Genomic DNA, 17291 nt, shown 5'->3' with positions numbered 1-17291 from the left:
TGGTTGTTATGATAAAAAATGTCAGTTAAATATATCATATAGGAGACCCACGCAGTGATATTTGAGAAGTGAAATGAAGTTTATTGCATTTACAGAAACGTGCAATAATTGTTTGAACAAAATTAGGCAGGTGCATAAATTTGGGCACCACAAAAAAAGAAATGAAATCAATATTTAGTAGATCCTCCTTTTGCAGAAAATACAGCCTCTAAACGCTTCCTGTAGGTTCCAATGAGTCTGGATTCTGGTTGAAGGTATTTTGCAACATTCCTCTTTACAAAACATCTCGAGTTTGTTCAGATTTGATGGCTTCCGAGCATGGACAGCTCTCTTTAACTCACACCACAGATTTTCAATTATATTCAGGTCAGGGGACTGAGATGACCTATCCATAACGTTGTACTTGTTCCTCTGCATGAATGCCTTAGTGGATTTTGAGCAGTGTTTAGGGTCATTGTCTTGTTGAAAGATCCATCCCCGGCGTAGCTTCAGCTTTGTCACTGATTACTGGACATTGGTCTCCAGAATCTGCTGATTCTGAGTGGAATCCATGCGTCCCTCAACTTTGATCAAATTCCCAGTCCCTGCACTGGCCACACAGCCGCACAACATGATGGAACCACCACCATATTTTACTGTAGGTAGCAGGTGTTTTTCTTGGAATGCTGTGATCTTTCACCAATTCATAACGCCCCTTGTTATGGCCAAATGACAGTTTTAGTTTCATCAGTCCACAGCACCTTATTCCAAAATGAAGCTGGCTTTCCAAATGTGCTTTAGCATTTCTCAAGCGGCTCTGTTTGTGCTGTGGACAGAGAAAAGGCTTCCTCTGCATCACTCTCGCATACAGCATCTCCTTGTGTAAAGTGCGTTGAATGGGTGAACGATGTACAGTGACTCCATCTGCAGCAATATAATGTTGTAGGTCTTTGGTGCTGGGGTCTGTTTGTTCACTCAGACTGTTCTCACCATTCTGTCTATCAGAGGTTTTTCTTGGTCCATTTCCTCAATATGTTCCTAACTGTGGAAACAGACAGCTGAAATCTCTGAGACTGCTTTCTGTATCCTTCCCCTAAACCAGGGGTAGGGAACCTTGGCTCTCCAGCGGTGATAAAACTACAAATCCCAGCATGCATTTGCCTTTATTAATCATGACTGTGGCTGTCAGACTCCTGCAATGCATTGTGGGACTTGTAGTTCCTTAACAGCTGGAGAGCCAAGGTTCCCTACCCCTGACCTAAACCATTATGGTGAACAATCTTTGTCTTCAGGTCATTTGAGAGTTGTTTTGAGCATTTCTCGTTTCTCTTTAGAGAAAATTAAAAGAGGAGGGAAACTTACAATTGACCCAATTAAATTGGAGTTCCAATAATTAGTTCTAAAAGTTTTGGAATCAATAAAATGACAACCGTGCCCAAATTTATGCACCTGCCTAATTTTATTTAACCAATTATTGCACACTTTCTGTAAATCCAGTAAACTTAATTTCACTTCTCAAATATCACTGTGTGTGTCTCCTATATGATATATTTAACTGACATTTTTTTATCATAACAACCAACGATTTTTACAGGAAAATCATGACTATTAACAAGCTTGCCCAAACTTTTGCATCCCACTGTTTATAAGTTAAAACACTGTATCCTCAGAACGTAAAACGATTACTGCAACCCTTTAAATCACAGTTCCCCAACCCGGTCCTCAAGGCCCACCAACAGTACATGTTTTGCAAGAAACCGCAAACAGGTGAGGTAATTAGTGTGTCAGCAGAGCTGATTACCTCTGTGGATTTTTACAAACCATGCACTGTGGGTGGGCCTTGAGGACAGGGTTGGGGAACACTGCTTTAAATTACTGTGGCCCTTTAAATTATGACCACATTCTCTTTGTGTGCAAATCCATGTCATATAGGACCTTCAGCGTTCAAACACTAGATATGAACAGCATTGCACAACATGACTTTCATTCAGCACAGTACCCAGTTAAGTCAAGGAGAACATCTCCTTGACTTAACTGGGTACTGTGATTTATTTTCCAAATGTATATAATGCTGACAGTTTCCTGCAGCACATTAGAGAAATTATTGAACCACTCAGTCCTTGAAAGGGGCTCGGAATGTAACATCTTCATCATAATCGAGAGCCGATTTGATGAAAATGCGAAATTACTTGTATATTTTTGGGGTTTGGAAATAACCAAAGAATTCACAGAAAACCCATGCAAACAAGGAATAAATAGAGCAGAGCATCAAAGTTATATGTTTTGTTTAGGTAATAATTGAATTGAGATTCCACCCCGACATATGATAGACTGTGTAGCTGAACTTCTACATGGTAGAGCTAGTTGCTTCCACTTACCTGTACATTTTGTATTGTATGGAATTGTGGTAGCTGAGCAATCTGCTCACAGGCTAGTCTATTTCTATCACTTGGCCATCAACTGAAATTAAACTATGTTTAAATTCTATATAATATTAACATTTATATGTAGTGTTTTTCTCCTGTTGGGCTCAAGGAGCTTGAAAGCTGCAGCCACTATGGACGCGCTCAATAGGCAACTCTGGAGCATTAGGGAGTCTTGCCCAAGTTCTCCTTGCTGGATGGGTAACTGGCTGCAGATAGGAGTGTCTTAGTGATTTGGATCAGCCACAGACTAATTTAATATTAGTCAATCCTGTGATGACGTGTCAGTCACTTGCTGGCACCAATACACAGGATTGAGGTCCTCTCCTCTTGCTGTTTTCTTCAGAATGTACACCATCGAAGTCTGTGGGAAGTTCTACCAACCTCATGAGAAAAAAAAAACAAATGTAGTTTTTAGTTGTTTTTTTTTTTTTTTACTTAAAAAAAAAAAAACATATACAAGAAATTGTGGTCACAACTAGACCATTTATGTATAGTTTGTAGCTGTGGGCTTCTAAAAAGCTACGCTGTTCTCTTATGTTTTATGGTTTTGTTTTTGTCTTTCTTTTTTTTCTGATTTATTTTTTGTTTGTTTGTTTGTTTTTGTTTTTAATGAAGACATTTTCATAAGCATTTTTACCTGTTCAGGGTTTACGGAACAAACCAAAGAAGACTGGACATGTAAAACCAGACCTGATTGATGTCGACCTTGTCCGAGGTACAGTATACAGAGGATTCATGCAAGTAAACTTACAGCGTTAATTTCCTTCTGCTAATGTCCCATTAAATTGCAATATAAGCTGAGTGTGTGCAGTAACAACATAACAGGGGGTGGTGATCTGAAGTAGTGTTGAAAAATAACATTTTAGTGCTGGTGGAGGTTAAATTAAGATACACAGCTTCAGTAACATTTGGGAAGTTAAAGATGTATGTTTGTATAATTTACTCGTTGTGTTTAGTACTCCATGGATATTTTTGTTAAAAATATTTGTTCTAACAAATTTTTGTTATATCAGAAACATGAAATCTCATAGATTTCAGGTGCTCCACCTGTACTTTCACTTGGTAATGTTTTGTGCGCAGAAAGATGTCACTTAACTGTTGCAACATATACCTAACAGTAGCAGTGATTTGCATGCAGTGCCACCCGCAGGATTATACTTTATCCTGATGTATGACACAAAGGGTGAGTATGCTCCTAAAGTTCTAGCCAGGAGTACTTTTGAAAGCATAAGGGGTAAAAAAAATAAACCATGATAAGATAATTCGTCCAAACCTGTCACTAAAAGGATCAGAACTATCAAATAACACGTACTGTAAGTGACAATAACATAGGAAATAGTTCATTTACAGTGCAATCTACTTTGTCACTCTTTACTTCATGCCATGAGTTGAAGGGAACAAATATGTGAACATGTGCACAAATAGGACATTTTGCAAGAAGTGGTATAAAACTCAAAATTGCATCTATGCTTTCAAACATTAAGCACAGCATAAAAAACGAGAAAAGACTAGTTTTAAGTCATTGGAAGGCTTTGATCCCGTTCACTGAAGATGCTTATACACTGGCAGATGGCAAACAGAATTGATCATCTGGCAGATTCCTCTCTGATCAAAACTGATCTGAGAGTGATCTCTATTGTTGCCAGTGTAGTGCACACAGATTTCTAATCGATTTCTGCATGGGATCTATTGGAAATGTGTGCAGCTGTTTGTCAGGATGGATTGTTATTGAGGTGAAAATAAATTTGAGATGATTAGGAATCATGCTAATTATGAAAATCTAAAATGTAATTAGACTAAGCAAATGTTGCAGTGAAAGCATTTGATTGGTCAATTTTCAAGCTACATAGATTTACAGGAACATTTGAATAATTCTGCATCAGCTTAGAATTTTTTGCATGTTTCAAGTCAAGTAGAAATTTTGCACTGAGCCAGAAGTTTGTATTAAATACCCTTGGACATCTGTGGCACAGAAGGGTGGGGAAATGAAAACGCCTATGGTTGTCTGCAGCAGGCCCAAATAGTTTTGTACTTCTGCCCTGTTTAATGGGGAAACACAAACTCCAATAGACATCCGTGGCAGTCTCTAGACACCATACAAAATAAGAGACAAAAAAAAGGCTACTGATGAAGGTAGGTTGCAATAGGGGCAACCATCCGCTTGACGTTGGTGGAGACAATGAACCAGACTCCACTAAGGGCCTGTTTCCACTACACGCAGATTGGATGCAGAAAAACTGACTCCAATGAATGCCTATGGGCCCGTTTCCACTAAACGCGTTTTTTCTGATGCAGATTTTCCCATAGACATTCATTGGAGTCAGTTTTTCTGCATCCATTCTGCATCCAATCTGTGTGTAGTGGAAACAGGCCCTAAGGGTTTCCAAACTAGACTGGGTGCGGTCACTCCCCTTGGTAAAAAACGCTGACTGGCTTTTACATGGTGTGTACCATGTGGGACCACAGAGAGAACCCCATCAGCCTTGGAATGGGTGGGTGGTACATACACACAATATGGATAAAGAGGCGCCCAGGTGTAATTTAGCTATTCCTGCTCTGGCACTTTTATTGGCCTGAGGAAGCAGATTGTGACCCATGCAACGAATTACTTGTACTTAATAAATTTTTAGTTTTGTCTAATGAGACTGTCCTCACTGAGATAAGCCACCTCGCCCTTTTTCATTTTTATTACTGTTTTTTACTCAATTTTATCTACACCTGGGTGCCTCTTTATCCTTATCGTACAATTAGAAACTGACAATCTACACCACACCATTCAATTTTCATAAAAATTGTTTAGAAAAATCCACCACTCCCAATCAACTTTTATTGCAAAGAATAAAAAGGGAAGGGTTGCATTCGATCAGATTTCTCAATGGAATAAAAAATAAAATAAAAACTTTACATCGCTTTTATCCAATTGCCATGAAATTTGGTCATTTTTTTTTGTATAGTGTGTAACTACCATAGAGTAAACCCTGAAAATTAACTCTCTTAGGCAGAAAAATAAAAACGGCCTGTGGTTATGTTTTACACTGTGAATACAGGTTTCTCGTACAGGTTTCTCATCGTGTCACATGTCACCTCAGGTACATTTTTAAGGGTTAAGGCTAGGTTCACATATGTAAGCCTATGATTACCTATAATAAAGAATGATCTGCAGAAAATGTACTGGTGAGTGGAGTTCTGACCACATATTTAAAAAGTAACTTGACTAAAGTGCTCTTTCACATGAATAGCTGACAGGAGTGCATTTAACTGCTTTTCAGCCACTCCTGTTTTGTGCAGGGCACTTGCAGCTATTCTGCATTTAAAAAAAAACCAAAAAAACTTTTTCGGGCAGTAACCGTGACACGTGTCAACTGCTGACACTTATGATTACTTATGTTTACTATTCGGCTGCATATTTTGCAACAGGATGGCACATAACCCCAGCAACTTGATTAGGCCTCTTTCAGACAAATAGCTAATCGCCACGTTAAACCCACCATTTAGTCGTTCATCTGAAAAAGGCCTAAGCGAGTCAATGAGCTATACACACAGAAAATAGTTCTGCCACAGGTTGCCTGAACAGATGTAGGAAAACCTTAATGCCCTGAGTTGCTTTTAGTGTCATGCTGACATTTACTTCTTTGTGTATCCTGAATATCCTGAATACTGTATTTCTTTGATATTAGGTTAATTTTCCAGTGTTTCCCCTTGTAATATGTTATGTATTTTCGATTTATTAAAGGTTCAGCATTTGCGAAAGCAAAACCCGAAAGCCCATGGACTTCCCTTACAAGAAAAGGAATTGTTCGTGTTGTATTTTTTCCCTTTTTCTTTAGATGGTGGCTTCAAGTTACTTCAAAAGTTATCTTCTTATGGCTGCTTCTTCTGTACCTTCTTCAGGGTAGGTAAAATACAACCCGTGTGCTTTTGTTGATTTTGAGATCTTTGGTGTTTATTTACACATGCATCTTTGAGGCAGCATGAGTTTCAGCCCTGCTTTGTACTTGACCAAGTGAAAATAAAACAAATCCAAGCAGTTACAATTACTCTGCAAACAAGGAATAATCCTCTACACTCAAAACACACTCGCAGCAAGCTGGAACTCTATTAGCAACAAAAATGTCTAGGTTGTAAAATAGTAATTGTTGCAAAAATGGAAGAGATTAGCTTCCAAAATGGATTGCATACAGCATTCTGTACTGGACCATTTCACCAGCATTGAGGTTCTCTCAGTAGACATGGTCCTTACTCTATATCAGTCAGCAAGTAAGCAAACATGTCATGCTGTGATTCCTGGGGCGATCATGATTTAGCCCTACATTTCTTCAATAGGGTTGCTCCAAAAATGCTACAGCCTCATTGTTAAGCACAATGCCCTGGCGCAAGTGCTACAGTGGAACTACCCTCATGCTACAAAAGCTCTGCTAATGGATCCCAGGCCTGAAGCTTGGTACATATCCTAGAGGCAGCCAATCAGGGCCGTCTCTGCTAACAATCCAGTGTGTGTACAGGGATCTTCCAAGATAGTTTAAATATCTTCAACTGTGGATTCTTTAAATAACCGCAACAGCTGAATGAATTGCACCCCACCTTACCCTGCCAGCTACAAGAAGCTCTATTGGACATTGTGATGTGGTCCCTCCTGCTTTCTTCATACAGCCAGTACACTTCACTTGGCTGTAGCTGAGAGACTTGTCTGTATGGCCTCATGCCTGAAGGCTGTGCCCGTATTGGTTGGGCTCTGAATGTTGCAGGTGATAACAATTAAAAGTGTGCACATAGCCTTGCATCCATATATAAACATTTTTAACACAGCTGCACTTCTTGCTGTACCCGCCCTAGGGTGGAGCTAGAGACGCACGCCGCTTGAATGTACAAGAGATGGAGGGCTGCCGGCAGAGAAACCGAGAGACCTTCTTGTACTATGGATTTGTGAGATATGCTTTTACCTTTTTTGTTTTTAATCTGTATCTTGGCTGCAAAGATATTGTGATACGCCTAGAATAACTGCTTGTTTTGGTGAGCAGGGAACTGAAGGGGGGTGGTTTCCCCATCCTGCATGCGGTGGAAGTTTATCCCTACACAGTGTGTGTTTCCAGCACAGGGTGTACTGCAGTAGAGGATTACCTGCTATGTATTCTCAATTTGCTTTCTAAGAAAGTACCACGATTGCAGGTCTGTTGAGACTATTACCATCCAGAAGTGCAGCTGTGTTAAAAATGTTTACCCTGTGAGGAGAACTTTTCATCTTTTCCTGACTTTGGACAGCAAGCGGCAGACTGGATATTAATTACTGGACAATAAGGTGGTGAGCGCTGTATCATTTTTTGCATATATAAACTTTACAATTTGGCCTTTTACAATTCCCTTATCAAATGTAACCTCTAAAGCTACATGCTCAATGAATTTCGGCCATCAGGATAGAGTTCAGTCCTTCGGGGCAACACTGCAATGTCCGAGCTTCGTTCAGAGGGGTCATTCAGGACACATCTGTTTTTATGGAGAATGGGGAAGTGTAATAGCACTGTGGACAATCGAGACTCTTACAGCAGACAGGGTATAGAGGAGGAAACTAGGTTCAAGCATTGCTGTTAGTAATGTGAAACATTGCTGTTAGTGGTGTGTGTGTGTCTGTTATATTTAGTGGAAATATAGGAGGGCTCACATTTAATATTTAGTAGGAACATTGGCGTGCTCATTGGACCAGTAAGAAGTGGTATATTGGGATATGACTATTTTTACTGAGAAGATATAATTTTAATACATGTTCATGCAATGATCATGTCACATACTACATTGACAACACTGCATTTTGATTCTACAGGCTGTGTGCTTTTAGAAAATACAATAGTTTAGGGAATCTTACAGATGTTTATTCTGAAAAATGTTAAAACTAGCCTGGGTACCAGTGAAGCATTTTTGGAGATTTGGAAGTGAATGGGTTAAACCCTTTCCTGTAGCTCCAGTTGTAATGCTTGATTCCATATTTAGAACAGAGAGACAATGAACCAGTGACTCACTACTGACATTGCCAACAGTCTTCCAAATATGTATGTTTGGTACAAGAGGGCACGAAAATGTGTTCATAGTAAAATTAAATGAGTAGCATATTTGACCTTATACAGCACTCTTGGTAACTTGTATTTGCATACCCTTGAGGTGTCTGTTTCCTTGGAATTTTATTTTTAGCTTGAACATATGATCTCTATAAAAACCACAGTTAAAAGCAGTGTTTATTAAATAAATTCCATCACTCAGATAAAAAAAATTGACAGTCCTCTGCTTACCTTCTTTTACAGTGAAAGCTACATGACCATGAGTCCAAGAATGGCTATATATCTATATATAACACTATATTGCAGAAATCCAGCTCCTGAAGAACACTGTTTTAGTTTTGGAAAGTAACTAAAAGTATATTTCTTTGAGGTATTCAACTGTATATTATTCTATATTAGTAAGATTTTCCTGGAACACGTAAACTCTCCACTAGTGCTTTTGGCAATGCAAAGTGCTATTGGCCCCAACACAAATGTGGGCAGCTATTTTCAGTTGAGGGGGGTAGACTTTCGACTATTAAATATCCTTAATACCAGGCTCAGTTTTCAGCTCAGGGGATTAATATGACTGCTGAAATGTAAGTACACGAGTATTGGTCAGACATAAATTAGGAGGAAAATAGAAATGTTTGGGGGAGGTTTGTTTTTAGTTTTCAGGGCTCAGAGGTTAAAGTTGGGCATCAGAAGGTATTCATATGTTAAGGGGAAAGGTTAAAGTTGGGGATCATGAAGTGGTTGCCACAAAAGTAATAAGTTAGGGTTAGGTGTCCGGAAGGGTTCGGTATACAGGGGAAGAGGTTAGGGTAGGCATTTGGAAGTTAAGCTTGTTACAAGTGATGGGTTACTGTTGCAAAAAACTGTCACTGTGCTGAAACCCCACCACTGGCCTATATCACTACTGGATTCTTCCATATGTTTCATGTTCAGAAGCTCTATGGTTTTATGAAAACTCTGGTGGCCAGAGGAAATTGGAGACGCCAAGAAATCCTTAGAGGTTGTATTTTTCTCTACACAGTCCAACTCCAAAATGTTTTCTCTCTTTGCACAGCCTTTATTGCATACTGAAAAGCATTTTATTTATTTATTTAACGTATATGCTGAATGTGTGCTTTTTAAAGCTGGTACTGGAATTAAAATAGCTGGCAGGAATATTAACAATCTGAGATACAGGTGAAACTCGAAAAATTAGAATATCGTGCAAAAGAAAAACATTTATTTCAGTAATTAACCTAAAACGTGAAACTAATATATAAATTAGACTCATAACATAGAGAGCTATTTAAAGCCTGTATTTGTTATAATTTTGATGATTATGGCTTACAGCTTATGAAAACCCCAAAGTCTAAATCTCAGACCATAAGAATATTGTGAAAATGTTCAACATTCTAGGCTCAAAGTGTCAGACTCAAATTGGCTCATTAATCCAAAACACCTGCAAAGGGTTCCTATTTAATATATTAGTTTCACCTTATAAGTTGAATAACTAAAATAAATGGACTTATGCATGAAATCCTAATTTTTCAAGTTTCATCTGTATGTCAATGATATCACTCTGATGTCTAATCTGAGAAAACTTAAGTCATGTCATCTGCCCCAATGAACAATCTGTAAAGAGATGGATGTTGTAACAGATTTCTTCTTCTTGGCATTGAAGATCTCTGCAGATGGTGACTGCAGCCATGAGATTAATAAACACTTGTTGCTTTGGCAGAAATCCATGGCACATTTTGGAGAAGATACAAAATTATATAAAAATCACACTTTACCAACAAAGATCATGATAGTTAGAGCCATGGTATTTCCAGTAGTAACATATGACCGTGAAAGTTGAACCATAAATAAGGTCATGCATAGAAAAATTGATTCTTTTGAATTGTGGGAGTATACAAAGCTACTGAGAGTTCCATGGACTGCTTGAAGATCTCACGAGTCAATGCTTAAAGAAATAAGGCTGGAGTGTTCATTTGAAGGGTTGATACTACTATTAAAACTCAAATACTTTGGTCACATAATGAGAACTGGATTCTTTGAAGAAGATATTGATGCTTGAAAAAACTGATGGCAAAAGAAGAGGAGGAAGACAGAGGCTAAGATGGATCAACAGCGTATGTAAAACTAATAAACATGCCTATTCAACAGCTGAAAGATGCGGCAATTGATAGAAAGATCTGGAGTGCAAAAATAGATTTTATAGAAAGCTTTGCAAACAGTTTTTATGTAGTGTATATTTAGCTGGCCATATTTTTACCATAATCTTATTTCCCTTTTTTTATACTTCTGGTTTTTCTTTCGATGAGTTACACAGGTGTATAATATTCTTATATTGTTTGGTACAGTTTGCTAGAAAAAAAATTAAGATAAAATGGTTTGCAGCAAACGCTTCTGACTTTCTGTTAAAAGTTATGCTTTGTTGTATGTTCCAGTCACACTACGATGATCAGTTATATCCAGTTGCTTTCTCTTTCAACTTAGTCTTCTAAAATCAATCATTACTTCAAATCCACATGTACAAATATATTGTAGATATGTTAAGAAAATAGACCATGTTATAAATGGAATATACTCTTTGGGTTGTAAAATGCATCAGTGGGTTTTATACAATACCCAAAGCTCCCTGTAGTTAACCTTGGAGAAAAATATTTGTGTATGTAGATTGCAATATTAGCAGATGTCTCATATGATGACATTCCCTTAAAGAGACTCTGAAGCGAGTCTAAATTTACTTTTTTAACATGCAGTCATGTTAAGTAGTATACCCCCTGCTAAAATGCCATTATCCTGCAGCAAAACGAGGGGTCTTTACCCCCCAAATCCCCTCTATAAGCTCGGGGGAGGGATTCCTGAAGAGGCAGAGCTAAGCCCTGTAGCTCTGCCTCTCAGCGCGTCAATCCCCAATGATCGCCGCCTCTCCCCGCCCCACTCAATCTGCCTTCACAGAGAGGGGCGGGGGAGAGGCGGATATCCGTGCCGCGATTGACTCGCATGGAGGTAGAGCTGCAACTCATAGCTCTGCCTCCATGAGCAGCAATATCCACGACCAAGAAAGTCGTGGATTTTGCAGGGGGGATGTGGGGGGTAAAGACCCCGCATTTTTGCATGTTAAAAAAGTTAATTTATACTCGCTTCAGAGTCTCTTTAACATGGACCTTTTACATTAGGAGCATACAAATACAATCTTCTAAACTGCTAATCGTACAAGGAGAAATTTTAAAAAAGTATACCTGTGGCTAGCAGTGGCTATTAGAAAATAAACATTCTGTTAATGGTTTTGGTAAAGGGCATTATCTTCAAAGTATGATTCTACTTTACAAAAAAATCATGTAAGGATTTACTAAAGATGGGCTTATAATAATTAGTGAAAGGATATTTCTAATAGTCTAGTCCTGTTCAAAAAAACCAACACACCTAGGAACTCTGCACAGGACTTGGTGTCTGAAGTGATTACAGCTTCACTTCTTATTACTGCAGCTCTCCTTTGGTAGTCATCACCTCAATCTTTAATCTGAAAACATGGAAGCCTATCAAGCTTGAACCTTTACAAGCTTACAAGCCTAAACATCTTGCTAGTGAGGTAAAGGTGGTGTTCATGTGAGGCTCTGTATCTGAATAACCTTTCATTTTTCAAAGGTTACCTTCGTTTTTGCAATGAAGACATCTGAACTAAGGGTTACGGTGGCTGCCATATATATTTCCTTTTAACCAATACCAGTTGCCTGGCATCTTGCTGACCTGAATCAAGCATTTAGCTAATCCGGTCAGTCTTCAGTCAGAAACACCTGATCTGCATACTTGTTCAGGGTCTGTGGCTAAAAGTGTCATAGGCAGAGGATCAGCAGGACAACTAGGTCGTGTGGATTGTTTAAAATGGAAGAAATATGTCAGCCTCCATATCCCTCTTAATTCAGGTGTCCTTTAAGAGGATCTCGGCTTTTCCTAATTGTAAAAATTTGCAAATAATTCCTCATTGTTTATAGATATTTAAAGGGGAAAAATGAATTTGCCAAAATACGATTTGTCTGAAAACTGTAGTCTGATCAGCATAAACTTTGTTTGGTTTGCTGCACTTTCTGTGCATAATGAGCAGTAATGCGTATAATTGTTTCATATACTGTACATCTGGTTATCTTGCAGTTGCCTCAGTAGTATTATTCTCCATTTCACCCGGGCCTCACTGTGTACCCGTGACTGAAGTCTTTGGACCAATATGGCTAATGCTTCTCCTTGGAACAGTACATTGCCAGATTGTATCAACAAGGACTGTTAAATCACCTCCAGTGATCGGTGGAAAAAGGAGGAGGTAACATATTACTTGTACACAAATTTCAGTCATGCATGAAGTTTCTGAATAATTCTAATGCACCTGAGTGTGTCAAATATCCTTTTGGCCTTTTGTATGATCTATATATAAGAACATCCTGGTGCAATAGTAGCCTAGTTTCCACTAATAACCATGTTCTTTATGAGCTAATCTCAAAACAAGCCAAATTGTAGCATCATGGGACATTCAAAAGGCTAATTCACTTTTCTCTTGCTGTTTTGCCAAATTGAAAGTGTGTTTTTTGTATGGGTGCATTGATAAACTAACCATTCTCCTCTAAATATTGCATTGGATTACTACTAAATATCTCATATGCATATACATGTAATATAGAATGTATTGCTTCCCACACTAGCCCTGGATTTATGAACTGCAGTGGTTAACGTTACTGGGAGTGTTTACTGCATAGGATGTGTAGGACGGCATGTGCTGCTTCATGTATCTGCCCTGTGACTAATTACTCCAAGCATTTTTAGCAAAACACAAATTAGGTGTGTATAAAACATCTGTCATATTGCACCACGTTGCGTGCATGATGTGAGCTATTCCTATTCCAGTTTCAGAGACGTACTGTGCACAAGCACAACACAATAGAAAAAACATGCACACTCCACATACAGTATACTAGTAATGAATGGTGTCAAAGCTGCCCTCTAGTGTATTTTTTTTTTCTTTTTGTGTTTACTTCCTTAATCCAGCTTAACTCTACAGAAGTCAGCATTTCTATAAAATGTAGAGATTTATAAAACTAGCACAGACTGAAAACCAGGTAGCCTGCATTTCACAACTTTAGATTTTCATTGGCATCCTTTGCTTAGGTTTTAATGTTCTAAGAGATGATTAAAGAAAAAGCAAACCTGTTCTTTTGAGAAAACTGTTTAACTTTGTAAAAAAAAAAAAAAGTATCCATAAATACAGTATGTTGGAACGCTTTTTGAAATTGGCCGGTACGCTGTTGAACAGCTTTTTTTTCTGTGATGTAACAATAGCCTTATGCTAAAGTAATTGTCCCCTCCTGGTTGTTGTTCCTAACTTTGCTTAGTTTGTGTGCCACCTTCTCCCTGTCCCCTTCAGGTAAAGATTTTGTTCAGGAGCTGCTAAACAGAATCTGTAATCTGCAAAATTTTAGTTCAGAGAAACCAATAGACATGATAACCTTTTTAAACTACTCCTGATACCTAAAAGATCTTTTATTTTTAATTACCTGAGACTTGGATTAGCATTGCATATCTTTGACCGCATTGCTTTAGGGATGAATAGAGAGACCCAATTTACACAAGTCCAGCAAGTCCTTAACCTCCCTGACGCTCAATTTCCCCAGGATTTCTGTACAAAAAGGAACTAATTAATTTTCATAACCTTTTTTTCCTGTAACTTGTCAAAATGTTTCAAGCAAGGGTCTAGTATACAGTGCAGGAGAGTAGTGACGTGTATATCTGTCAATACCGCCAGGGAGGTTAACCAAGAAAAATATTCAACTGTTTCTGCAGTCTTTGATTTGTGCCATCTATAAGCTAGTCTGCAGGTGTTAGGCCTGTTGTGGGTACTTGACTGCCAACCATCTACAGAACAGAGTATTGTGCCTTTGGCAAGCTTTAACTTCCATTGCAGTTACTGCTGAAGATTTGAAAATAACTAATGATTGTTTATACTTTCTCCATCCCTCAGCTGGGACACGTCCTTAGGAGTTTGGGCACGCCCAGACACCTGTTGAAACACACAGAAAAAAAGGATTAAAAGCTCCCGCCCTCCCTCTAACCTCAGTTGTTTTTGTGTTTCCGCCCGGAAGCACACGGAAAAGTAGCTCCAGTTTGTTTTTTTCTTTTTCTCACCAGAGGGTGAGTTGTCACTGGCAGAGGTACCTGTGTAGGCCGGGAAGAAGCTTGTCGGACATCGGGGGAAGATGGTGCCTCTGCCGCCATTGCACTGGACGCCCTCGGGTGGAATAGGGCTGTCCAGCTTCCTTCCTCCCGTGCGGCTAGACTGGCCGGCCTTTTCAACTGATGGCAAAGGCGCAGAGCTCGGGAGGAGGAGTTGTCGCACCGAAAGTGACGCGTTACTGCACTTCCGGTTGCGGATAAAAGGACGCCAGGGATCCCGCATGGTGGAAGATGGAGTCCGCAAGTGCGTCCACCATGTCCGCGTCGGCTGCCTCGGCAACGCCAGCCACAGGGGCAGCGGCAGCGCTAGCGCCATCCACAAGGGCAGCAGCAGCGCCAGCCTCAGGGGCAGCGGCAGCATCTTCCTCAGCCACATCAGGAACCAAACTGCAAACTGATGGTGGGGTGAGTGGGAGTGATATCTCCCATAAGGAAAAACCTTATATAACAGTGTGAATACTAATAAGGGTTCCTGTTTTTTGTATGTTTTTTCCTTGTTTTCTCTCTAGGCCAGAGTGGAGTCTAAATCTGGTAGTTCTAGTGAGAAGGCTAGGTCTAGGAAATGTTGCCAGTGTCAGACTAAGCTATCTTCCAGTTATGCTAAAAGTCTGTGTCAGGGTTGTATCAATGCAGTTATTGCTTCAGAATCATCTGCTATTTTTAAAAATGTAATGCGTTCTGTTAAAGACATGACTGACACTTTGGGGAAATTTAAAGACTCTATTTTGTCGGTCTCTGCCGAGACCCCTGTTGCTGGTCCTTCCTCTGCACCAGTGGTCCCTATTGATTCCAATCCCTCTACTAACGTTGTCGGGTTGTCTGATGGCGAACCCCCGACAATTCCTCCTCTGGCTCCGGGTGATAGGTTTGGGGTTCCGGAGGGAGAGGAAGAGGGAGAAGTGGAAGAGTTAGAGGACAGGGAAATTTGGTCCGATTTAGAGGAGGGGGAAACTCTTTAATCTGATGAGGAGTCAGATGAAGAGTTAAAAAAACCAGCAAGATTTTTGTTTAATACTGATGAAATTAACGATTTACTTAAAGCGGTCTACACTACCGAACAGATTCCGGAAATCCAAAGGGAACTTTCGGTCCAGGATCAAGTTTATTCTGGTTTGGCTCAGCAAACTGGGAGAGTGTTTCCTTTCCACCAATCCCTTAAGGATATTATTACATCGCAATGGCAGGAGCCGGAGCGGCGGTTATTTATACCTAAATCGGCAAAAAGGAAATACCCATTTGCTCAATCAGATATGGATAAATTTGTTAAATGTCCTAAAATCGACGCTTCTTTATCCAAGCACTCAAAAAATGCGGACCTCTCCTTTGAGGACGCGGGGGTTCTCAAGGATGCTTTTGATAAAAGAATTGATTTGCTTCTAAAAAAAGCATGGGAATCTGCTTCTTTTGCTTTTTTGCCTAGTGTGGCCGCTACTTGTATTTCCAGAAATTTAAAAATTTGGATGGAAAATTTAGTATCACACGTGATTTCCGGTAAAGCCTTAAGTACTTACGTGAAATCACTCCCGGTGGTTTTGAGATCGGTGGCTTTTTTGGCAGACGCAGCGGTTGAAATTATTAGAATTTCCGCTCGTACTACGGCTCTTGTCAATTCTGCCAGAAGAGCGGTCTGGCTCAAAGCATGGGATGGGGATTTAACTTCCAAAAACAAATTATGTTCAGTCCCGTTTGAAGGGAATCTACTCTTTGGAAGTGAATTGGAAAATGTACTTTCCAGGTCGGCAGAGAAAGGGAAGCAATTCCCTACTAAGCGTAAGAATTTTCAATTTAAGAAACAAAGTATTTTCAAAAGGCCAGGGCAGGACCAATCCAAATCTCAAACTCAGCACAGGAAATGGTCCTTTCCAGCAGGCAAAGGGAAAGGGGGTTTTGCACTCGCAAAACCCAGCAACCCCAAAGAAAGGAAGTGACTCGCGGCCAGTGGGGGGAAGGCTTCTTTATTTCGTGTCCCAATGGTGTCGGATAAATCCAGATCCTTTTATTTTGAAAATTATACAGGACGGGTACCGTCCACAATTTTTTGTTCCCCCTCCCCCCAGGGTCTATGTGAACGGCCTTCCTCAGGATTTGAGCAAGGCAAACGGGCTTTTTTCGGAGATTACAAAGTTAATTTTAAAAAAAGTGATTGTGTCGGGTCCTCCAATAGAGGAGTTTCAGGGATTTTATTCCCATGTGTTTTTGGTAACAAAAAACACGGGGGATTTCAGATCCATTCTGAATCTGAAATCCCTAAATCCCTACTTAACGTACAAGAAGTTCAGAATGGAGAACATAGCGTCGGTAAAATCTCTTCTTCAGGGAGAGGAATACTTCGTATCAATAGATTTACAGGACGCATATTTACACGTCCCGATTGCCCGGTCACACCAAAAATATCTAAGATTCGCGGTTCAGATGAAGGACCGGTGTCTTCATTATCAATTCCAGGCACTTCCTTTTGGGATTGCAACCGCTCCCCGGATTTTTACGAAGGTTTTGGCAGAGGTCATGAAATTTCTAAGACTACAGGGGATACAAATAATTCCCTACTTAGACGACCTATTAATTTTTGCCAAAACTCAGGAGACTCTAATCCAGCACAGAGATCGGGTGATTCAGACTCTAACGCAATTGGGGTGGATCA

At 39.7% G+C, this 17291-nt stretch overlaps 1 protein-coding gene across 3 annotated transcripts in view; it reads left to right on the top strand.

The window, feature by feature from the left end:
• PHTF2 (putative homeodomain transcription factor 2) overlaps positions 1 to 17291 on the top strand; it is a 174350-nt gene that overhangs the window by 95725 nt on the left and 61334 nt on the right. For all 3 annotated transcript variants that reach the window (XM_068276208.1, XM_068276207.1, XM_068276206.1), the window contains exons 4-6: positions 3051 to 3120; positions 6139 to 6297; positions 12584 to 12749. In XM_068276208.1, coding sequence (XP_068132309.1) covers positions 3051 to 3120; positions 6139 to 6297; positions 12584 to 12749 — 395 coding nt within the window. The remainder of the gene's footprint in view (positions 1 to 3050; positions 3121 to 6138; positions 6298 to 12583; positions 12750 to 17291) is intronic.

The sequence above is a fragment of the Hyperolius riggenbachi genome, chromosome 3 (genome assembly GCF_040937935.1).
Source record: "Hyperolius riggenbachi isolate aHypRig1 chromosome 3, aHypRig1.pri, whole genome shotgun sequence".
NCBI classification, from domain to species: domain Eukaryota; kingdom Metazoa; phylum Chordata; class Amphibia; order Anura; family Hyperoliidae; genus Hyperolius; species Hyperolius riggenbachi.
Note: the sequence above shows the minus strand (reverse complement) of the source record. Positions and strands in the feature narration are given on the sequence as shown.